Genomic DNA, 24452 nt, shown 5'->3' with positions numbered 1-24452 from the left:
AGTCGAATATAAAATGTGACATGCTTTTAATAAGCTGAACAGCTTTTCTCCCTCATGTTGACAAATCAAATCAGTCAAAATGGTATCAAATGAAGAGCTGCTTAGGAGGTGAAAAACTGCCCCTTATTACTGAGCTGAGCCAAAAAGTCTTGATCTCTAACAAAAGCAGCGATCACTCTGAGCAAGCCTGGACAGACATAAACGAAGCCATGCATTTTGTTTACAAGCAGAGTACAGCAGACCACATCAGTTGGTTGGGTGGTCTTTAATGCATGCCAGCATGTGTTATGTCTGTATGACTGCTTGGCTCCTAATCAACCTCTGAATTCATTTTAAAATCCTTGTATATATCTAAAGCCCTTCATGCAGGTGCCGGATTATATCTTAGATCTGCTCCATCCCTACATCCCCAGTCAATCCCTCAGGTCTTCTGACCAGAGTTTTTCTTGTTGTCCCTGGAGTTCATTTTAAAAGGTGTTCATGCTTTACAATATGTGGCACCAACTCTTTGGAACTTTCTTCTGCTAAGTTACATTCAGCTGCTTCAGCAGATGCTTTCAAAAAGGAGTTTAAGACTCATCTTTTCAGACTGGCTTCCAAACACACTGATTTGGATATCTGGAATTTTTCTGTGGGGTTTAATATTATGGATGCTTTGCTGTTGTTGATATGTTGTGATTTTGTTTTAACTGTTGTGAAGCCCTTTGTGATGTTCTGTGAAAGGCGCTGTACAAATAAAAAGTACTTACCAACTAAAAATATTCAGAAAAAGGCATCCTGGACCACCTCCATATGCAGTCTGAGCTATCAGGTATCAAACCATTTCAGTGTTCATTGTGGTCCATCCACAGAGAGCAATATTGATTACCATTTTGTACCAGAATGTCCAAATCCCTGGGAATGCATTGTATAAACCAGCGTTCCAATTCCGATAACAGTATTGGAAATACCTCCAACGTTGCTGAAAATGCGGTACTGATATCAGCGAGTGCAGCAATCTGATACAGTTTTGTTAAAAATCCTTCCAGCGTTGACGTATAAGACAAAACGTGACATGGGTTATTAAAACTTGGACAGCTTTTGAACCATAAACTATAGCCTCTTACTTTTTCTCCCTCTTGAAGCTAGCAGTCCCACCGTTCCACCGCCTCTATCTGTGCCATTACAGCCTATACAGAAGCTTTTCAAGCACACCTGGATTTTGGGGACTTAAATCCACATCCACTGGAAGATCCAATATTGAGTATTTGTATCAATTTTAAAGATATATTTTTGGGCTTTTTGGGCCTTTATTTTTAGAGAGGAGGACAGTGGACGGTGGTGGAAAGAGGGCTGAGAGATTGGGGGAGAGATTTGAAAAAAAGAAGGAAAGAAGCCAAAGGCCGGACTTGAACCCAGGCCACCTGCACACATGAGGTGTGACCTAACCAAAGGGCTATCTGGGCCCCTTTATTGTCTAACTTTCAATCAATTTTCAGTCACTTACAGCTGAAATGATAACTGACAAATTGTTTTCCCAGAGTGCTTTGTGAGGGGCTGTCAACCAATGGCAGGCTGTTCTGTCAACATGTCATGCTGTATCAAACTGTGCATGTTTAAATACGCAGCTCATTATGGAGATGGCCTGTAGAAAGAGAGATAGAGAGCTTGTGATGTGACACTCTGTAACCGTGCCAGGTCACTGAGAGACTGCACGTTATCTTTCTATTTGTTGAGACATGTTCTGAGTGTATGGTTGTGTTTTCCAGAGCATAGTTGGCCCAGAAAGTTTACACCTGTATGAGATCAGTACTCAGTACTGACTGATACCCAATGCTCTTATTTCAGAAATGGTATTAGGAAGGAAAAAATTTTATTGGAACAACAGGATGACAGACAAAATCACAATCTGTGTTTGTTTCTGTCTTTTTTATGTGATCACCTGTGTAATCTTTGACCAAAGCAGGTTAGCTGCATGTGCAAGGGCTTACTGCTAATTAGGTGGTGTAATGCAGTCATCACAGTAGAGTGCAGAAGTGCATTTACTGGCAACAAGAAGCTGCAGAAAATGTTAAAACAACGTGTTACCAAGCTTCATTTTAAGTATCGTACCTCAGTCAGTGCATTTATGTGAGGGATGTAAAAGTGGATGTGTTACTCCTATTTGAAGATGGTGATTAAATGCAAATAAAAAATGTCTGCAAATATACTTGGTCGGCTTTAGATAAACCAAGGTGGTTACCGGCACTGACATGGTACCGGTAACAATACATCTGATACCTACCGGAACAAGTTACAACACAGATATTGATGCTTCATTTTGATACCCTGCCAGCCAAAGAGAGTCAAGTATCAGAAAAACCCCAAACGATACCCAACCCTTACCAACTGTGGTGGGATTAAACCCCCAAATTTCTTTTGAAATACATCTTGAAATGGCTTATGGCCTGTGTGCTTTATTATAAAAGTCTAATTTTATGATATAAACAATTATTAGTTGATTGCCGGCATAGCCCTGCATGTGCCAAAATACAGTGAATAAAGACAGTCATGTTTGAGGCTTAAGGCCACAGACAGAGCTGCTGTGAGGAGCTAGGAGGGAAATGTGTCGACTATATACTTCCTTATCTTCTGTACTTCAAACTATTGCTGTGTGCTGCATTCTGGGAGTTTTTCCCTCCACTTTTACTCACTCTCCTCCTGCCAGCTGCCATTGCCCACATCTGCTTTTGTGCACCGAAGGGATTTAGGAGCTCCCCGATGGTTCCTTATGCTCAGAACAGAAACACACCTGTAGGCCTGAAGCTGATGCTGTATATTCGGTTATTTTATGAAAATGCCAAAAGAATAGTAAAGACTCTCCTGGCTTTACAACTTTTCCTATGTGTAATTATTCTATTCGAAGATTCAGAGAGGTCACAGAGTTTCTCATGCTTTGTAGGAACAAATCCTTCACACGGTCTCTGCAGCAGAGTATCTCAAAACAGTGAGCTGTCAAACCATCCACTGAAGTCTTATGGAAATTGTACTGCAACGTCACCTTATCTCAAAGCTCTAGGTTAGGGTTTGATGCTGTGACCTAATTTCTCCCCCTTGCACATGCACCCACGCACCCTTCTAATTCTCTTCAATAAATGCCAGTAAAGCAAAAAAAAAAAAAACCTGTCTTTTTCTCCACAGATGCAGCCCAACCTGAGCTCTTGATCTTCAACGAGCTGTGCGCCATGAAGGACGATCCGGGGCCCTGCAAGGCCATTAAGGAGCGATTCTTCTTCAGTGTTGAAACTGGACGCTGCGAGCTGTTTGAATATGGAGGCTGTGGGGGAAATGCCAACAACTTCGAGAGCATGGAAGCTTGTGAGGCGATGTGCTATGTCTCAGGTGGGTGGGAATCTCAATGACATATGAAAAGGTTCAAGAAATTCCTCTTGACATCCCCACTTGAAGTTAGCAACCACAGTGAACAAAAGAGTGACTTTCTCATGAACAATTGTTTCACATTGTTATGCTGTTGTTACCACATGATTCGTTTTGTTTGCATGGACTTCTGTTCCTCATTAGACTTTATTGCCACCTTGGGCGTAAAATCCTATTACAAAGTCATTCTGTTGTTGTGCAGCTAAAATGGAGCTTTGCCAACACATTAATTCTCAACAGTTTTCCTGGAGGCGTCTACTTAATGGAAAAATATGGTGCTTTTAAAGGAGAAGGCCACTAATGTATTATTTATCAGCTTCACATACTAAACTGATGATAAACTGAAGTTACTAAATTAATTGATAATGATAAATAACAGAGACAACGAACAATTGATTTATAAATTGACTCCATGTGTAGCCCCGCCTTTAGCAGGAAGTGTCTACTAGGTTAGACTAGCAGGCTGTTGATCATTTAAAACAGTTGAAAATACACCACAATTTGGCTTCCAGTTATATTCAATTGATTTTATTCTTTTCCAATTTTAGACTTCGAGAAAGACAAAACACAAAGGTACAGTAGGACATTTGAGTATAATCTGAAATCTCCCAAAACTTCCATCCATCCATCCAGTCTATACTGCTCATCCCGTGGGGGTCAAGGGGGGCTGGAGCCTATCCAAGCTGTCATTGTGCAAAAGGTAGGGTACACCCAGGACTAGTTGCCAATCAATCCCAGGGCTGCCATATAGAGACAAACAAGCAGGCATGCTCACGCTCACACCTGCAGCCAAATCAGAGTCACCAGTTAACCTAACCAGCATGTTTTTGGTGGTGGAAGGAAGCAGGAGTACCCAGAAAGTACCCATGCATCCACAGGGAGAACATCCATCCATGCTGCTGTAGTTTATGAATGGTGGAGCTTGTTGGTGGATAAAACTCATGCCAAGGCCAGTAGGGAGGCATGCAAGAACATCTTTGCCAAGAGCAGCTTTCAGTGTGGCTCTTTGTTCTTGTTTTAATAAAGAAATGTGGCCCAGTTCTGAGCTAACTACTGCTATACTATAGCTACATCTGAGCATACCCTACACCCTCAGAAGCCATTGTTTATACCAGCTCACAATACGACTAAACCTTGCCTGAAACAATCGCAAACCCATGCTGATGCTAAATTGGAGAAGAGTGAAAACATCTTTTGCATCATAAAAAGCTATCAGCAGCTGTGGTTACATTCTCTGTTTACATGGATGCTAAAAGATATGATCCGATTCACATGTGTGTGCTCATGTATCATACAAGTGTAAGTAAACCCCCACCTCAGACCTAACTCTGCCCACTGCAGGCTTTAGAAAATGCACAAAAATTGGCAGTTTGGTACTGAGAGGACAGAGGGGAAAAGGAAAGTTTTTTCTAGATGAGGCGGGAGTGACAGTGATGTCCCTTTGCCAGAAAGTGGCACAGAGTCCCGCAGCAGTGCTGCTATATTTCAGGTCAGCTGATCTAATCTAAGTCCTCATCAGCCAATGGCAAGCTGACATGCTATTGGCTAAATGCTCTCATGCTGTCTTATTCAAACTGCTCTTGCCTGGCTACACTCAGCCGCCCATCTGCAAGCGGCTCTTGCACCCTCCTCCACCCCAGCTCCTCCTTTTTTCTGTTTCTGGCATAATCAGTGTCATTCTGTTACCTTTGATGCCTGCTCTGCTTTTGAGATTTTCCTAGTTCTCTCCCTGCCTTAGGCTTTTCTTATCAGCATAGGAAGAGGAGGTACAGTGATGTTCATGCTTAATGCTTTCCACATGGGGTCATGGAAGGGCAGGGGATCCCAGAACAGCCACACCACCAAACATAAATAACAACAATAAGTGCTAATTAATACCAGCTAATAAAGAAAAATGAATAGCCACAAATTATCAATGAGAGCAACTTAGAATCACAGACAGCAGCCTTTTTTCAGTAGTTATTCCAACATAAGTCAGTAAATAACAAGTTGTAAAAGAGGCTGATACGTCATAGACACACAAGACATGTTCCTTTTTTCCCATTGAGTGGAAACCATCACTCATCTGTCATAAGTGCCGAATACTTGTCTCTGTCCTTCATGCAGAACTTGGATGAATACCACAGACTAGTTTAAACTTGTAAAATGGAAGCTGAAGCCCCTAAAATCATTGATGACCACATTGAAATTTGATGTTTAAACAGCAAAAAAGCTTCTAAAAATACCTCAAAGATAGAGTCAGGATTATTTTAATATGATTAAAAGATACACTTTAGAAGCAGACTTTGCAGCATTGTATTGACCAGTCAGTAATGGTAGTTTCTGCGTTGTGCAGCCTTGAGAACAGGTTTATGTTGTGTTATGTAAAATTCGATCGAAACAGCAATAATATGACCTTCTGGCCCTGGTTTTTGTATGTATTCAAAGAAATAGCACTTGTTTTGCAGCACTACAGGTGAGCTGAGATGAATAAGAAAAAAAAGAGCATGTTAACAACAGGAGACTGAAGAAATAGTAGAAAACCACCTTTCATGTAACACAACAGCTGCACAGTCTGTAATGGGATCTGTCATCTGGTGCAGGAAAACAATGCATCTTTAATTCTCTGTTCAACATGAAATATGCCCTCACATATAGAGCAGGAACACATCTATCAATGTATCTACATAGCGTGTTATTCTGAGCAGTGACAAAGTGCTTCCTCCCGCTAGCAAAGCATAACCTTCCCCTCTTTATTGCATGCCATGGGATACATTATGCAGTCAGACACGACAATCATAAATGAATTTGCATCCTGAAGGCATTGTCATATAGCGTGAATGCATCCATTTTTTAGGCCCTTTTTCTTTACACACAAACACATCTGCACTAGAGGTGTGGTGTTTTTAGCTCAAACGCAGCCAAAGAGGGCATAAATTACATTTTAGATCAGTGCCAAATGTTAATGATGCTAAGTGTGCAGCTGCTCAGAGTATTTCAGATATGTGCTGCATTTAAATTATTTATAAAAATGAGCATTATAGCATGAGTATGGCACATTCTTATGTCTCTACACCAGTGACAACGCAGGTCAGGTGGATATTGTTCTTGTTGTTTTTCTTGGCCATTTTTGTGAAGGTGATGTCTGAAGAAGCTTTGAGGTACTTTCTCCAAACTTTGCACAAAATTTCCACTCTGACTCAGTAAGGATGGGGTTGGATTTTGAAAGTCATAGGTCAGGGATTAATGTCTTCAGGTGTCATGTACATCCCTAAATATGAATGCAAAGTATCAAAACTGCTTTAAGAGGATTTCTTTTTTTTCATGTTTTGCACAGATGGCCACTCAGATTCAGAAATAATCTGATTTGATTTTGGGCCTTATGCTCATCTTTTGCTTGTAAAAAGCAATATCTGGAGAATGCTTTGTGGGATTTTCTTCAAATTTGCACAAGTATCCACTTTGCCTCAGAGATGTAGGAGGCTATCAGTCATCCCTTTCTTGTGAATGTGATATCTCAGGTATATTTACCTCCGCAAAGGAGGTTATGTGATCGGGTGGGTTTGTTCGTTTGTTAGTTAGTTAGTTTGTTAGCAACATAACTCAAAAAGTTGTGGACGAATTTTGATGAAATTTTCAGGAAATGGCAGAAATGGCATAAGGAAGAACTGATTAGATTTTGGGAGTGATTGATCAGCATCTGGATCCAGGAATTTTTTAAAGGATTCTTTACTATTGGGAGATAGGGCTGCTGGTGGACGTCTGCGCTGTTACCACTTTACACCAGGAGATGGAGGACAAGAGTAACTTCAATCCCAGCAGCAGTTTTTGGAGCAGCAGTTTTTGGCTGTGTTTCTATTCAAAGTTTTGGAGTTTATAGAGTTTGAAAGATGCACGCCCGGTTGAGGAGACGAGACGGAGCATAACAAAGAGAAAGACAGCGAATTGTAGTGAGAGTACTCACAATGCTGGGAGGAATAGAGGTATATTCACCCTCTGCCATGACTTCCAGTCGTCCGGTGAGACCATGGATGCATCTGTTGGCACCCGTAGCAAAGCCAATGTTTTGCCTCACCGTGTTTCCACCCCACCGGGGAGGAAGTAATCGGCGAATGCCGTGGTGGGGGGCACTTAGGGATGGATCCAGGAATTTTTTGAAGGGTTCTTCACTATTGGGCCATAGGGCTAATGGCGGAGGTCTGCGCTCTCCGAGTGCTTTTCTAGTTGATGTTTGTTTTCTTTAAACTTTAGACAAATGTCAAGTCATGACTGGGAAGATTTAAAGAGGTCAGAGGTCAAGATCACTGGGCCTAATGTTCCTTCTTTGCTTGTAAAGAATAATGTGAAGGGTTTTCCTGAACCCATTAAATGCTAAGCTATTTTTACAATGACGTCATAAAGCTGATAGGACGATCTGTCCCATATCCAGGTCCGGTTGCACGGAGGGCTCTTTTCACCCCTTTCTTATGGAGCGACTATCTTAAGAGCTCCATGGTGGGTTCCTTCAAACTGTGAGCACAGTTTTACTCTGAATCGAGGGTGAACTGGTTAGATTTTGAAGGTCAAAGGTCTAGGTCCTAGGCCCCATGTTTATCCTAGATTTTCTAAAATCACACTACAACCAAAAGCTCCTCAAACCTCATTCTTGATGCTACACTTTACTTTCTTGGTAAGACAGAATGCTGACACAGATAATCAGGCTAACGCCAAATAACAGACTGATAGTTTAAACAGACCCTTTCTATGTTTGGCATAGATTTTTAGGCATCTAGTAGTGACATCTCAAACTTCCCAGGCTTTGAAAAAATGTACACATCAAAGTTTACCACGGGAAGATTGTGGGTGAGTGTTTTTTTAGCATTGGTTTCCAGTAGGCACCATGTCTTTCGGGCTGTCCAGTCAGGGTGGGACCGAGTTGGACAAATTGGGCGACATTACATGCAGAAGGTCTATACTTTTTTTTTTTCAGAGCATCCCAAACCCTAAAAAGTTAGCTGCTATTGTGAGAATGTACTGCATTTAGTCCAAAAAGTTCTGGACAGTCTAGAGGAGTTGTGTGATTTAGTATTTTTATTCTGTTCCTGCATACAGGGAGCCAACAGAAAGTCAGCCAGCTCTGCCAGTGAAGTCTTGGGAGTGCATGCCTTTTAATTGGCTCTGCAGAAAATGGACTGCGTAATACATCCATGGGTGACAGAGCAACACAAAGATTCAGAAAAAATATATCAGAAAATAAGTAAAATCTGTTCAAATTCCTTTAATTCTATGCACAGATTGTTCATTCCTTGAATATGACTACATGTCTTAAGTTATTAAGTCTATGATTCAGTGTACTCTCCATGAATAGATAGTGAACAGACTTTCTGAAGAAGCGTTTATTCAACAGGCACAGACATTTAGAAATGTCACCTCATGTTGAACAGACACAGAGAACATATCTTTTGCAGCAGAGCTGATTAAATCAGTGACATTTTCATTCTAAGATAGGACACACAAAAGAAACTGCTTGTTAACACACACTGATATCTTCTAACCATAGCTGTATCTTAGCAATTTCAGCACACGTGATGTCATGGGCACTGACAACTTAACAACAATGTTCTCGGAAAGGTCACAGACCGATGGCTGAGAATACTGAGGGTAACTGTCTGGGATGCTTTTTGTCACCTGATGCAGACTTTTCACTGAAAGCCCAGTGATTCATAACTACTGTGTCCTGTGCTCTTCCTTCAGCCTATTCCCCTTTTACTGCTCCGCCTGCAGAGGTCAGAAACAAACACAGTGTTTCTCTGTGACAGTTTCTCAGGTCGTCCTCTCAGTCCACCTGCACTGACATTGTTAAAAAGGAAGTAGGGGCAGAGAAGAAAACTTTATGTTCCACCTCAGTTATGAATTTTGTTCTTAGTTTTAAGAGTTATCTTAGAAAAACCAGTGGGCCTTTAAGTTTTGTTGTGATAATGTTTGGATTCTCTCATTGACCCTGTATTATTTTCTGGCAAAGAGATGGAAACCTCCATGAAACTTACCATCTGTCATAGAGAATCATACAGAAGGGCAGCATTTATCAACATGGTATAAAAAGCAGTATGCAACAAGCAAAACATGCCTGGCCAAGAATACAATTTGATGCAGCTGCTGTTAGGACTGGGTGGCATATGTTTTTGGATACCGTCAAACCTTGACCAAATTTTACCAGGGGTAAACAGAATTACCGCCAGGTTTGATAAAATCTGCATTATACAAGCATTTGTCCGCGTGCACCTGCAGGCACAGCGAGTGCCTCTGCAAGCACTTGATTCGATCCTTTATCGATATGCTTCAAGTAAAATAAAAAAAATTCATTACAGGGGTGCAAGAAGTGATTTAAAGTTGAAGCCTTCTTTTCACATCTTACAGGTAAGCAGCGTTACGTCAGAATCAAATGATCCTCCATCTCCTTCCCCCCCCCTCTCTCTCGCTCTCTCTGAGCGTAATAACTTCTATGATCTCTTTACTCTACTGTTCCAGGATATATTAGGATAATAATCCACAACTATTATTCTAAACATTAAATTAAATATGTCCCACATTTGAACATCAAGCTTGTGCTTGACAGTATTTTACTTCTTGGTTTCAGCACAAGGCAGGACTACCATGTTAGTTCTGTGAACAAACATTTCAACAAGAAGAATTTGTTGATTCATTTTTTTGTGACTAAATGAAGACTGCACTATAAATGGGAAACATATTGGCAAACAAAATAATAACAATATTTTGATTCATGATGCCCTGATGGGCATTCAGGGCCCCCTGAAATCTGATTGGCCTCCCTAAAATCTTTAAAATGGTTGGACTGTCACTTCCCACCTCACTTGCTATGCCACGTGATTCACAGCCGAGTTACCGAGCCAATAAGAGAGCAATGGGCACATGTCATCACCTCTCACTGAGTACTAAGGGTGGGAGAAAAAAATCGATACAGCATAGTATCGCGGTATTTAGTCTGGTGATATATCGTATCTTCTCTTCCACCAAATATCTTTTTTTTTTCAAAGCAATTGCTAATATGAACTGAAGTCTATGATAATGGAAAAATAAAATCAATTGATTGGACAATTGTTTGTCCAGTGAGGTCAACAGAGGTGGCAGTCATAGAACAGGAGAAAGTTAGTACAACAAACATGGCAGCACCAGGGGAGGGACATTAGGAATGCAGGCAGGGCACGAAAAACATGGACATGACACATAAGGTTTGCAAGAAGTGCTACATGAAAATAAAATACGGCAAAAATATGACAAACATGAGGGCAAGACTAATGCTAAATAGGCTAAACTGTTAAAAAATGGTATAGATCACAATATATGGTATCACAATACACACTGTATTGCAAAATGTTAAAAACTGCAATATCGAACTGTGACCCAAGTATCGTGATCATATTGTATCGTGGGGCCACTAGTGATCCCCACCCCTACTGAGTACCTTTACCTATGAACCTGAAGATATATTTTTCTGCTGACAGCAAAGGAGGGGGGGTTGACTGGCTGCTCAGTATGACTAAGGTGCTTCAATAGTAAACCAAAATTGGGTGCTCTTGGAAAACAGGGGGAAAAAACTGTCCAAAAAAGGGGAGAAAACCAGGCACTCCAAACACAAAAAAGTACAAATGAGGAAGGAAATACTAAAAAGCCTTTATTGTAATGGACAAATCATTAAAAAGCCAACATATTTTGACCAAACCAGTCTTCTTTAGGGCTAACAAACATTTGTGGTGTGGTCACAACTCTATGTAGACTACAGCCAAAGAAGGCAGTCACATGAATCAGAGAGAAGAGAAACCAGGTGAGAGTCTTCACACAGGACTCACTGATCAGATATTAGCCTCTACCAATACCAGTGATGACCAATTAGAGGCAACCACAGACTGAAACTCATGGACTCAGTCGTACTGGTCCATCTGTGGTTTATATTAACTGTGTAAAGTTTGGATACTGATGTTTAAAACTCAGATTTTTGTAGTCAGTTTTCCCCCAAACACTCCTGTTGTCATAACTCCACCATGAAATATTAGTGCATCATCCTTCCAACTATCTGTGCTGCATCATGCTCTGTTATTACAGTCAGTGTTTTTACAGGTTGATAACTTTTCTTGGAATGACCCTGTCTGCTGATGAAAATTTAGAACATAACAAAGAGACACCTCTTTGCTAAATCTCAGCCTTTAAACTTACTGATACAAATAGTTGAGATGGCAACAAAACCACTTAAAGAGACAGGACGGCATTAATGCAGTGTGAGGTGTCGTAAGATTTTAGCCTACACTGTTCTATAAGAGGGAAAAGGAGAAAATAAGGCAGAGAAACCAGATTTAAAATGTTCCTTTATGATATATGTTGTGGCTGATATTACTTCTTAGCTTTGCTGAATTTAATGTGATAGGATTACTTCTGTCTCCATCCTGTGGTGACATCTATTTTTATGCCTGAGTTCACTTATTTTGCCAAAATCTGATAAAGGTTGTTTCTTTCTTCCACTTTCACCTCAGCCTTGCCAAGATGGTGTCAGCACTTTTAGAGATAGAGCAGGAAGACTTCTTAAAGATATGTAAAAATGTATCAGGGCAGCTGATCTGAAAAGTTAGCTACGATAAAGAATGGAGGGAAGAAAGTGTTGTATAAACACTGTATAAACAAGTTTTCTAAAGATTCATTGTGCTTCGTCCTGAAATCACATCTGTCCCATCTCTCTGGGTGTGATGCTTACAAGAGGCCAGAATATGAAACAAACATTAAGTATTTGCTTTATCACACACAAGCAGTCATCTAAGGACATCTTAAATGTTCACGTCTGTCCTGATGAAATATTGAGTTTCTCTGTGGAGAGCAGCCAGCGCTCTCTGGAACGATGCACTGTACGACTCCAAGGCTTGGAAAACAATTGACCGATAGCTCTCCTTAAAACGCTGCTCACCTTTGCAGCTTTTGCAGGGAACAGAGTTTCTGAATTATTCATTGAAGTGTTAGTCTAGAGAAAGTGCTAGATTACCCTTTGACACATGTATTTGCCCACACTTTATAGAGTCAAAGTCACCTCTTTAGTTCAACAATGAGAGCCTTCAACATGGTCACTCTTCAGTAGATCCTATTTATTCAAATACTTAACAGATAAACCAGATAGAGAGTGCGTAGCTGTGTGGCACATCCTTATGTGACCTCCTGTGAGATCAGACAGGTAGCAGCACCTACATGAACACACAAGTCAAAAGTCCCAACACAATTCTTCTTTAGCTCCTTTCTACTTGGATTGGTTTTGTGTTTAGTCACCGTCTGAGCCACTAAATCACACTATCTGGTCACCTTATTGTCACTATCTGGCTATAAATCTGAAATGGCTGCATGTTTTATAGAAGCTGGTGGCTTTAAAGCAATGATTCATCATTTAGGTGAATATTCTAGTCACTGGCTTTTCAAGAGTTAGACAAGATATACAGTATACCACTCTGGCACTCAGGTCAAGAAGAAAGGCTAGGGTGGTATTTAACTTTTCTCCTCGAATCAGAATAAACATTTGTGCAAGGTTTGAAGAAAATCCATCAAATTTTCCTTGAGATAGCGGGTTCAGAAGCAGGGAATGAACATAAGTCCCAGTGGCCATCAACCCTGAACTTGTATCCTCAAAATGTGTTGGTTAACATTTTGTAAGAGTGAATTTGTGCCAAGGTTTAAAGAAGATCATTTAAGCATTATTCAATTTCACATTCACATGCAAGGGATGGACATGTGGCCCAACTTCCCTGACCTTTGACCTTTGACTGAATCTTCGTTTACCCTAAAGTCAGAGTGGATAATTTTGCCAAGCCTGAGGAAGATCTCTCCAAAGGTCTATTGGTTATAAGGTTGTGAAGCTAGGGAGGAACATAAGGCCCAATCACCCCATCCTTTGACATATAGCCTAACCTATTAAATCCAAGCTTGCATTCACACCAGAGCTGTTTGGTCTGCTTTAAACAAACTCTGGTCTGTTTTCTTGGATAGTCTGGTTTGTTATGATTGGTGTGAAATCTCATGTGGGACCTGGTGTGGACCCTGGTTCGTTTAAAAATGGGGGTCTTGGTTTGCTTCTGCATTGGTTTCTCATTTTAGGAGTGACAGCAAAGGGGACCTATAAACCAGAGGCAGGAAGTGACGTAAAGCGTAATGATTTATGGATATATTTATGTCATTTGATACATCCAAATACATGTCTGAACCTTTTGGCGTCTGTGTAACCATGGTAACCTGATGTAGCCTCTTGCTCTCATTTTCAGCTTGCCTTCTTCGGAACTAATTCATTGGTCTTATGTAAAGAACAACCTGCTGGACAGCTCACTGCCTTGCTGTCTGCTCGTAATGACACCAAAGCAACAGCAGAAATCACAAGACAGCATAAATTTGGTGTTGCTTCATTGTTTATGGGGTTAAAAATGGTGGAAGGAGATGGATTTCTGGTTTTGTCTTCTTCTAAGTCTAAGCTTTTTAAAGACCAAAAGTCCAGGTGAGACACAATTGTTAAAAAAGGGCCTAGTATAAAGATCAACATACATGGGATGATCATGAGGCCCAGTGAAATTGTACATTGAACTTAACCTTCAAAGTTTGTTCCGTGTAATTTTTTTGCAAAGTTACAATAAATTTGGTCAAAGTCTTCTTGATTGACATTCACAAGCCAGGGATGAACATGAGGCCCAATCACCATGACTGTTTACCTTCAATATCCAGAACCAAACTACTTATCTATCTGTCAGAGTTTACATTTGTGCAAAAGCTCTTAGATCATTCAAGTATTCTTGAATGTTAAATTCCTCAGTAAGGGAAAAGCATTGAGGCCCAAGTGCCTTGACCTTTGACCTCCACAGTCTAAGTAGTTTATCCATATCCCTGTCAGAGTGGATTTTTTTTTTAAATCTTAGGAAAATCTCTTAAAGGGACATAAGATATCAGAATGATCATGAGGCTCAATTGTCTTGACTTTTTATACAATCCTAAAAATCAAACCACTGAATTATTCTGTCAGTGTCCATTTGTGTAAAAGTTTTTTTTTTTAATTATTGAAGTTCTTGATGCTAATCAAAGTATTCTATCACATTAACAAGTAAAGGATGAACATGAGGCCCAATTTTCTTGACCTTTACCCTGTGGCCTCCAAAGTCTAACAACTTCGACTTTTAGTTAGAGTAGATATTCTTGCATAGGTTGAGGAAAATCCCTTAAAGGGGCCTTTATATATCAAGTTCACAAGCTGGGGATGAACATGAGGCCCAAACACATTGACCCTTTTCCTGCAACCTCAGAAATCTTACCACTTTCTGTCAGAGTGAACAGTTGTGAAAAACGTGGAGAAAATTCCTCAAGGCATTCTAGACATATGATGATATTAACATGAGGCTCAGTAACCTGGAACTTAACCCTTAACCCAAATCACTCTGACCCTTTTGCAACAACTTCCCAAATCTAATCAGTTCATGCTTCTGTTAGACTGGACATTTGTGTGAATTAACCAACCTCGACCTCGGCCTCTAGAAATGCAATGTGATCATCCCTGAATCATAGCGGACTTAGAAGCAAAGTTTGGAAAAAAAAAAAAAAATCCATGTCCTTGAGACTCTGGGTTTGCAAGAATGTCCTAGATGGACATGAGGACAGACAGATGGATGAACAACATGATGTATCCTGCCATAGCTACCATGGGTTTGGAGAAATAACATATTTTCTATGTATATTTAGACAGGAATGATCCTAAAATATTGCAGCAATAATTTCCAAACAGCACCTTTTCCAAAAAGATCTTCTTAAAAGACTCGGTTTTAAAACTGTTGACATGAGAACTTGTTTTGTTGCAAACACTTGTTGCGTGACTGGAAGCAGAGATGGATGATCCCCATCATGCATCAGGTGCATAAGTGGAGAGAACTGATGTGGGGTCAAGACCGTGTCATCAAAGTGCTTCCAGAGTTCTCCTCAGGCAATCTGAGAACACTTCAGACAGCACTCACAAAAAAATCTGTAAAGTCTTTGACTTGAAGATAGGCTGTATAATGTTTAAATCCTGGAACAAACACCATCAAATAAACCTACATCGTTTTCTGCTACATTTAACAGCCTTAAGGCATCAGGTAGGGAATAAGTTTGAGGTACATTCCAGTGGGCAAACACTCAGTCAAACAATTTATGCTATGAAAGTCAGGGACAGCTAGTACAAATGGACTTACATGGCTGAGCCCTCCCTTTCTATAACAATGAAGATGGGAAAATTAAAACTCAGATAATTTACAACAGTTTATTCAGTGCAAACTACATATTTAAATGAGCTGACTTATAGCATAGTCTTCCAGTCATTTCAATAGTACTCATGAGTGACAGATGATTGGGTATGTCCCTTTAATTTGCTGTTCATTTTGGCCAAAGTTAAATGATGCCCACAGGCCACAAATGTTTTACTAATGGCACAACTGTGGCACAGCTTTTGTTTTCAGGTTGATGTGACAAAACCCTTTTAATTCAAAGAGTCGTGACACATTTGAGAATGTTTCAAAATATCCAATTTGTCTGCAGCTCAATCCCCCATTGGCGAGAAAGCTGTTAGCAGAGCTCAGTAGCAGACAGGTGTTACAAGTGATGAGAACAGTGCTGCTCTGAGATCCCCGACGAGTGTTTTCTAAGACGACTGGGGACAAAGTCATTTGTTGCTGTTATGTTTTCAAGTAGCACACCTGCGTTGGATAATGACTTGATTATTTCTTTGTCACGCCTTTTTTTTTCTAAAAGCTCTGCAGTAGTTTTCAAAAACTGCCCGTCTGTCTATGTTGGCTGACTTTTAGTTGAAGAATCTTTTTTTTTTTTTTTTTTTTTGTCCTTTTCATCTCTTACCAGGATTTCTTAGACACTGGGAATAATAGCTGACACTGACATGCTTGGCCTTTGTGTGACTGTGTCCACTGATGTTCTGTGCTATTTCTGAAACTTAAAGATGTTCTTTGTAACACAACTTTGTGAGTAGCTTGTCTCCTTCTGTCATTCTCTTTCTTCACTGTGCTGTTGACCTTTGTGCAGTAGCCAGACATTTCTTTATCTCCTGGTGTTTCTTTAACATGGCTGGATTTGTGAAAACTATTTCTGCTACCAACATACCCATCAGTAAAGGCCTGCCTCCAACACCAAGGGTCCATGGGGTAAAGGCAACACTGATAGGAATCCTGAGAATAGAGAAAAATATTCATTTTATCCTTTCCTTTAACTTTTGTTGTAAAAGAATAAAAAAGACCAAGACCTATTTCTACAGGCAGTCTTGGTATGGTTGAATGGTCCACACCAGAGTTGAGTGCAATAAATCTCCTCCTCTCTTCACTATGTGAGAATATTTCAGTCATAGACTACACCAGGGTGGGCCTCTCACTCCCATAGCCATGCTTGCTGTTTTTTTATTCCATATGCAGTCACCCCATGATATCGTGTATAGATAAAAAATAATCTCCCCTTACTATCTACCCATGGCTGCAGAGGTGTGTGAGTGGTGTCTGATTCAGGCTCTGCAGCTAAAACGCATGCGTCCTCTGAAATAAGGCCCAAATTACATAAGTACCTGAATTTTTCAGTAAGTCAGCACGGTATGATTACAGACGGTGTAAACTCCCTGCTGCAGAAGTGGCAGAATGACTGTCAACTCTGTTGTTGTGAAAGTCTGCCCCATGATTCGCAGTGAAACAGTTTTGACCCGACCAAAGGCCAGTGACCTCGCACACTGGATGCGTGTCTGGAGTGCCCCGCTTTGCAGGGCAGCCCTGAGACAAGAGGGGACAAGGTAACAGGAGAAGTACAAGTGTGCACGAGAACAGTACATCAAAAATAGATCATTTTTCCTTCCAAGGGTTGATTTGCCATTCATTTGGACATGATTTAAATGTTTTCCTTTGCTTCTACCATGGGTGAATCCATTATCAAGTTAAAAGGTTTATGTTTTTTAACAAATAATATGTTGTCTCATGTAAAATTCTGAGGTTTCCCATCTCTCTTGGTAACTTTTCCTCATCAATTGAGTGCCATATTAGCTCTGACCAACGTGCCACTGTATAATAATAAGAAAAAATTTTGTTTGTGAAGCGCTTTTTATAAAAACTCAAAGACACTGTACAGTGAAGATAAAGATTAAATTACATGAAGAGCACCATAAAAGCAGACGAAGTCAACACAAACAACAAAGACAGACAAACAAACAAAAATAACAAAACAAGCTCAGAATTAAAGATTAAAAGCTTGTCTAAAGAGGTGTGTTTTAAGAAGTGATTTGAATGTGGGTAGGTCTGTGCAGTTTGAAATATGGGTAGGGAATGAGTTCCAGAGGGAAGAGGTGGCTGTGGAGAAAGCTCTGTGTGTTCATCCATGATTTTATGTCAAGCTGTTTGTCAGGGTTGTAAGGGTACTAGTTGAGTTTGAGCTGGTTGAGATGTAGGGTTGGATGTCATCTACATAACAGTGGAAGTTGAGACCATGGAGATGGATGATGAACCAAAGGGAAGTAGGTACTGTATGTAATGTAAAGGAGGGGACCAAGCACCAAACCCTGGGGGACAATTTCTTTCAGCAACATGACACATTTCCCTTTTTATCTTGTTTAATATGAGCATGGAGAAGTACTTTAAAGAGAGCTTACTTGATCAGAGATCAGGGAGCAGGTGTATCAACTCATCCAGGCATGCCTTGTGGGTTTGTTTCAACAAAGTCCAATTGATTTCTGCTCTCTTACTTACTCTTAAAAAAGATGAAGCCATTGTTGTGTTTTTGTTGTAAGAGAAAAGTCAAAATCCTGATGTCCTGATGAAACGTGTAGATATCCCTGTTTAATAAAGGGTTTTTATTACATTGGATTGCCTCAGATTCTCAGTTCTGACTGCCATCTATGCTATGGGCTCTTTTTAAAAGTTATCTGGCAAGTCATCATTCCTTCTTTAACATTATATCTTTGTCCTATTATCCTGAAAAGCACCTGATCCTGGTTACAAAGTTTTAGAAACTTTTGACCCCATGTAGCACTCACCCACCTTTGTTCTAAGTAGTTAGAAAGTTAGAAATTAGTTGCATCATAGTAAATACTTGCTTTCCCTTAAAAATTTTGATATTCTGGGACCTGCAGCAAATTTTTTTTGTCCACCAGCTTTCCAAGATTTTCATTGGGTCCCGCGGGATCCAGCTCCCAATAGAGCCCTGAAGTCCTGAACTTAAGTGTCACCCTGAGGTTTGCACACGCCTGTGCAGCAGGGGGCGATATGCACCTGCACAAATTGGTCGTGAACCACCATTAAATCAGAGAAGAAGAAGAAGAAGACGTGGAAGTTCAGGTATGGTAAATTGCCAGGAAATCTGTACACATTTATGATTTTTTTTTTATGGCACCAGTTTCAACCCAGTATACCCAAAAAGACTTCTGAGAGGTTTCAAGGACAATTGGAGCAACAGTGTGGTGTACAAATGGACACAGACATACAGACATGCCTCCAATTATAGTAGTAAGATTTTGAATTGACTGTTGTCCTTTTAAAATGTCAAAGTCTCATCTGCGTTTTTATTGACAGAACGTGCAGAAATCCAGAAGACTTATTCTATGAACATGTTTTATGATCAGCCTTCCATATTATGGCCTTTAAGACTATTTTGGTCAATAAGTGCCATATTTCTTGATAAATGAATCATTATTCATCTGTGTGGGGCAGCATAGAGCCCATTACACTCTCCATGGTTGGACACACTCTGATGTTGTTGATCATCCAGTCACAGCCTGTCAGCTGTCTGCTGAAAATGAAGTCTGTACAAAACAGAGCCGGTCCACTGGAAGTGATGCATTTCACACCAAGGCTGTTATTGTTACAGAGTCAAATCAAGCGTGAGCCTGTCACAAGCTTTATTTATCTGTCTTTAGGTTTCGTTATGGCTCATCAAAATAAAACAGCAGGGTTCCATGAAAACCCCGACAACAACTTTGCTGTCATTGCTTTTGAAATTTGCATGCTGCAAAAAGTGATGACATCTAAAGGTGCAGAATTTAAATGAAAGCATTTGTACAATAGATAATAACTTTGAATTTCCCCTGCATAGCATGAAGATTAGGTAGCCTGATAATAAGATTAACCTTAAAGGAAAGGCAGAGAAAGTGATACTATTACACTGTGTTACAGTAACCATACATAATGAAAGATTCAGAATGTAGAAAAACATCAAACTGAGATCCCTGATCCCAATACTCCAACACCCCAGGGTTATAATAAATGCAATGCTGTGTGAGAAGTGAAACATGGGAGCTGAGGTAAGAGGAAGCAGAGACAAAACAGCAGAGAAGAGGAACATTTCACAGAGGGTGATGTGGTTGACTTGGGACAAGTTAAGAGAATAAAGACGATCATGCTGAATGTGTTGACTTTTTGCACTGGAGAGAATCTGAACGCTGACACGAGGGAAAATTTCACGTTACTGCTGGGGACATAGAAAAGGCTGGCTGTGACTGAGTGGCCAGGGATTGTTATTCTCTGACCTTGTGCTGTACACTGTGCAAGCAGCTTTAGCCTTCTGTACCTAGGTCTACCTTTGATTGTGTTTTTTTTTTTCAAGATATTTTGATTTGACATTTCACATGGCAAAATGAAACCATAGAACATCCTTCTCTTACTGTGAATTAGTGCAGGAATCTCTGCACGTTGTGAATTCAATGTCAGTTGAAGCTGGTTTATGAGCTAAAATGTAGAATCAGTAAAAATTAATTACAGTTTTTGATAATTTTTTTATTCATAGATGGAAGTTTTTGAAGCGTACCATGAACATGATCACATAAAACAAATCATGCATTGACTAACTAGCTTAGCAAAGTAATTGTTGGTGTTCAGTCAAATCCTTCCCAGGTTTGTGTTTATTGGCAACCAAGTTTACCCACATTTTACAACAGTGATACTCAACGCTGGGCTCTTGAGCCACATGCGGTTCTTTTGTGATGATTTGTGGCTCTTCTATCTCTTAATTTGAAATATTATTCCACCAGAAAACCTTTTAAAAGAAAACTTTGACCTTATAAATTATCCCTGGCAAGTCACATTAATCAGTTTGTTTCCCACACTTCTACAGTAGGCTTTAATTGTCAAACTTTATTGTCAACTCCAATTTTAATCCCTTTTTGCTGCTTTTAGCACATTTTTTCCACTTTTTTGCCACTTTTCACCCATTTTTATAAATTTAATCCTTCTTTTTTGCTATTAGCAATTTTTCTCCCTTTTTTGCTACTTTTTGTTGCTTTCTGACCATTTTTGCTACTCTTAACTTATTTTTCTTTCCACCTTAACCCTTATTTGCCATTTTTGCCACCCCTTGGATTGTGGCTCTTGCAAATGTATTTTTCAATAATTTGGCTCTTTGGTTGTGCAGGGTTGAGATACACTGTTCTAGAGTGAATTTTGGAGTCCCACAGGGTTCAACATTAGGACCAGTTTTGTTTTCTACATGTTAAAGTTTAGCCAAGTTATACAGAGACACAATATTTTGTTCTACTGTTATGTTGATGACACAGTTATATTTTAATATAAAACATGATACCAATATAAACCTCTCAGACCATTCAAACTGTCTAACAGATACACTATATGGACTAAAGTTTTTGGCCATGCTTGTTTGTCGTTGAATTCAGGTGTTTCAATACGACCCGTTTCCACAGGTGAATAAAATCAAGCTCCAAGCCATGCAGTCTCCAAGCAAAATGGGTCGTTCTGAAAAGTTCAGTGACCTCAAACGTGGTACTGTGATGTATGCCACTTTGCAATAAGACAGGTCTTGAAATTTCATCTCCATGTGCTTCTTACTGCAATGCTCTCTTAGAGTTTAGTGTCACTCAACTATGAGTATAATGCTGCCATGGTCAAGTTCATTAAACTGGCATCTTTACCGTTTTCCTTTTTCCTGCCTCCTTCCCTTTCTGACCTCAGTCTAACACCATAGATCTATGGGGTTTTAATTCCTGTTAACATCATGTACTACATGGTTGTCAGCTGTGTCTAAAGAGAGTGAAAGAAACAAGCCTACACGCAGCAAAAAACACAAACTGGCTGATAGACAGACCGAGTCAGAGGTTATGAGACTGAAAAGTTGCTGCGGGACCAGAAAAGAAAGGAGCAGAATCAATAAGGTCAACATATTTTGCTGTAAAACTAAATGGAATCAAAACACACTTTTCTCACTGTTAAATGAGACATTTATTATTGATCAGCCCCAAATAAAATGACTTTGCCTCTCTTAAGTAATCAAAGTATTTTCTTAAATAAGCAATAAGGAGTCATTTTCTTTTATTTTCTGTTTGATCGAGTATAGAGAGCCAGACAGATGAGCCAGACTGGTGTCTAGATATCACATTATACACTTTTTTTTTTTGGTATTGATTAATGCTTCTTTTTAGCTTCTGTTTTCTTCCTTTTAAAGGTCCAATAACTTTGAGATTGACTTTGCTTTACAAAGTGGAATAAAAACCAAACAGAAGGAAAAAAGGGCTGATATTTGTCACCACTCCCACTACATTTTCAGTTCTGCCAGGATGGATCTAAAAGCAGCGATCAATAAGTTACTTTTAAAGTTTGATATCATACAGCAAAGTCTGTGATATCATAGAGAGTGGAATTCAGATAAACACAAAATACTTTTGCCTTCATGAAAGGATAAAAGCGAAGTTACAAGATCAGTTGTGCACCTATGTGCTACTCAGAAGTTACATATCCTACTATATAACCCTCAAATGTCAAAGCATCGCCGCCTTCAACCAACCCAGACTCCAAACAAGCTCCAAGTAGTGACAACACCTATGCTACCTGCCTCAATGGGTGAGCAGTAAATCCAGGACATTGCTAGGGTTATCAAGTGGGAACCTTCTTTCACAGCCGTTTCATCCACCATGACACAGTGACCTTCCAGAACTAGCCCCCTCTAATACCCACCCTACTAACATGAAGACCTCCTTTATTAGACCTATCATACTACATGGCCATCACAGTCCAAACAGCATCACCTCCTTCAGCACACCCAGGCTCAGTATGTGCAAGCTCCATCTAAGGAGAAAGCTGGTATTTCCTGCTCTATATTGACAACAGTATCTAGCTACCTGATCGTTACACCAACAGGGACTGTAATGTCTGAAATGTCTTGGTGTGCTGAAACATTATGATTGCCCTTCACTGGAGACAGGGGGCCTAGCCTTAACCCAGAAAAACAGCCCCATACTATTATCCCTCCTCTGCCAAACCTTCACAGTTGGCACAGTGCAGTCAGGCAGGTGACGCTGTCCCAAACCCAGGTGCGCCCATCGGACTGCCAAACGATTCATCCCTCCACTAAACACGTTTCCAGTGTGTGGTTCAGCGTGCTTTACACCACCCCATCAGAAGCTTGGATTGGACTTGGTGATGTTAGGGCTCTATTCAGCTGCTGGGCCATGGAAACCCATTCCATGAAGCACACTATGCACCCAAGCAGTCGTTGACCCCACTCTGTGATTTTATGTGGTCCTCTTCTTTGTGGCTGAGTTGCTGTTGTTCCTAAATGCTTCCACTTTCTTATAATATCCCTTACAGTTGAATGTGAAATATCCAGCAGAAATGAAATTTCACAGACCGCCTTGTTGCAAAGGTGGCATCCATCACAGCACCATGCTTGAAGTCACTGGGATCTACAGAATGACCCATTCAGTATCACAAATGTTTGCAAACAGAGACTGGGTAGTAGGGTTGCCACGAGCCCCTGGTTGTGCTGTGGATGTCCCAAGGGCCTGAAAAACACCAGCGGTCAAAGGAGATGCCATTGAGATAGACGCTGAGCGAAACACTTGTGTTGACATGTGTTGTCTCTTTGCCTCCTCCCCCTCTTAAGTCCTGGGTTGTGGCACATCAAGCCCAGCGATAAATCTGTGGCACCCTACATGCCTAAAACGTATGCACATGACTGTATCTCTATCTGCGTTGGTATCAGTACTGGTTAAAATGAATATCAGCATACTGGCATAAATCCATTACCAAGCACATCATACCCTAAACAAGATTGTTTTTTCACTAACGTTAATACACTGTATGTCATAGTGGCCTAGTCACCCTTATATTTTCTGAGTATATAGATTTTTAGTTAAAAAAATTTGGACTCCCCTAGTGTTAGATGAGCCGTCAAAGCTTTTCTGCTTTCAGAAGAACTGCAAGACAACTTTTTCCTCATATCTGAGTAAGATTCTGGCATATATCTGATGATAAAAACAAGTAATTGGCATTTTCTCTCCAGAAAACTTTGGATAAAATACCTGTTTTTGACTTCAATGGAACTAAAAGTCTTTTCTCATCATTGTTCTTCTTTTCTTTTCTTAGAGGACAAAAACCCTTGCCATCTGCCTGAAGCTCCCGGTCCCTGTCGAGGACTGGTGACACGTTACTTCTTCGACACAAAGAGTCAGCAGTGCAAGCATTTCTTCTACGGCGGCTGCTTTGGCAATGCAAACAACTTCAGGAGCATGGCGCAGTGCCAGGAAAAGTGTCAGAACCCAGGTAAGACAGCTACAACTTTTGTTGTTTAATAATAAAGACGGACTACAGAGACTGCAGCATGTCTGTAAGATGTCTGTATCTGGTGTAAAATGTAATTTATTTGGAAAATAAAGAAACATATTTCTCTTAAAGGCAGTACATTTGCAACTTAACCCTATAAGGCTGCTACACATGCCTGAACAAGGAACTTTTACTACTGTCTTCTCTATTTTCACCCCAATAATTACTTCCTTTAATTACTTTTGCTGCCTTTAACTCAAAGCACTATCCTAGGACTAATTTCTATACCTCTGGGTTCATGGACAGCAAATGCAAAAGTGATTACAGTTGCTGCACAACAAATGAAAACTCATTTCAGAGTGGTGACATAATCAAAATAGTTCCACCTCCAGAAAATTAACTTTCTGATGAATTTTAGCTGACCATGAAATCACATCCCAGCGTGATTTAGCATTTAAATCGCTTTAAAGTGACCAAAGCACACGCAATTATGCCAGGCTTAGGCATGACTTAGAGGCC

The 24452-nt window shown here is 40.2% G+C and overlaps 1 protein-coding gene across 1 annotated transcript in view; it reads left to right on the top strand.

The window, feature by feature from the left end:
• tfpia (tissue factor pathway inhibitor a) overlaps positions 1-24452 on the top strand; it is a 75191-nt gene that overhangs the window by 39604 nt on the left and 11135 nt on the right. The window contains exons 2-3 of the mRNA XM_041807417.1: positions 3160-3360; positions 23757-23933. Coding sequence (XP_041663351.1) covers positions 3160-3360; positions 23757-23933 — 378 coding nt within the window. The remainder of the gene's footprint in view (positions 1-3159; positions 3361-23756; positions 23934-24452) is intronic.

The sequence above is a fragment of the Cheilinus undulatus genome, linkage group 15 (assembly GCF_018320785.1).
Source record: "Cheilinus undulatus linkage group 15, ASM1832078v1, whole genome shotgun sequence".
NCBI classification, from domain to species: domain Eukaryota; kingdom Metazoa; phylum Chordata; class Actinopteri; order Labriformes; family Labridae; genus Cheilinus; species Cheilinus undulatus.
This window is presented reverse-complemented; position numbering and strand designations above follow the sequence as displayed.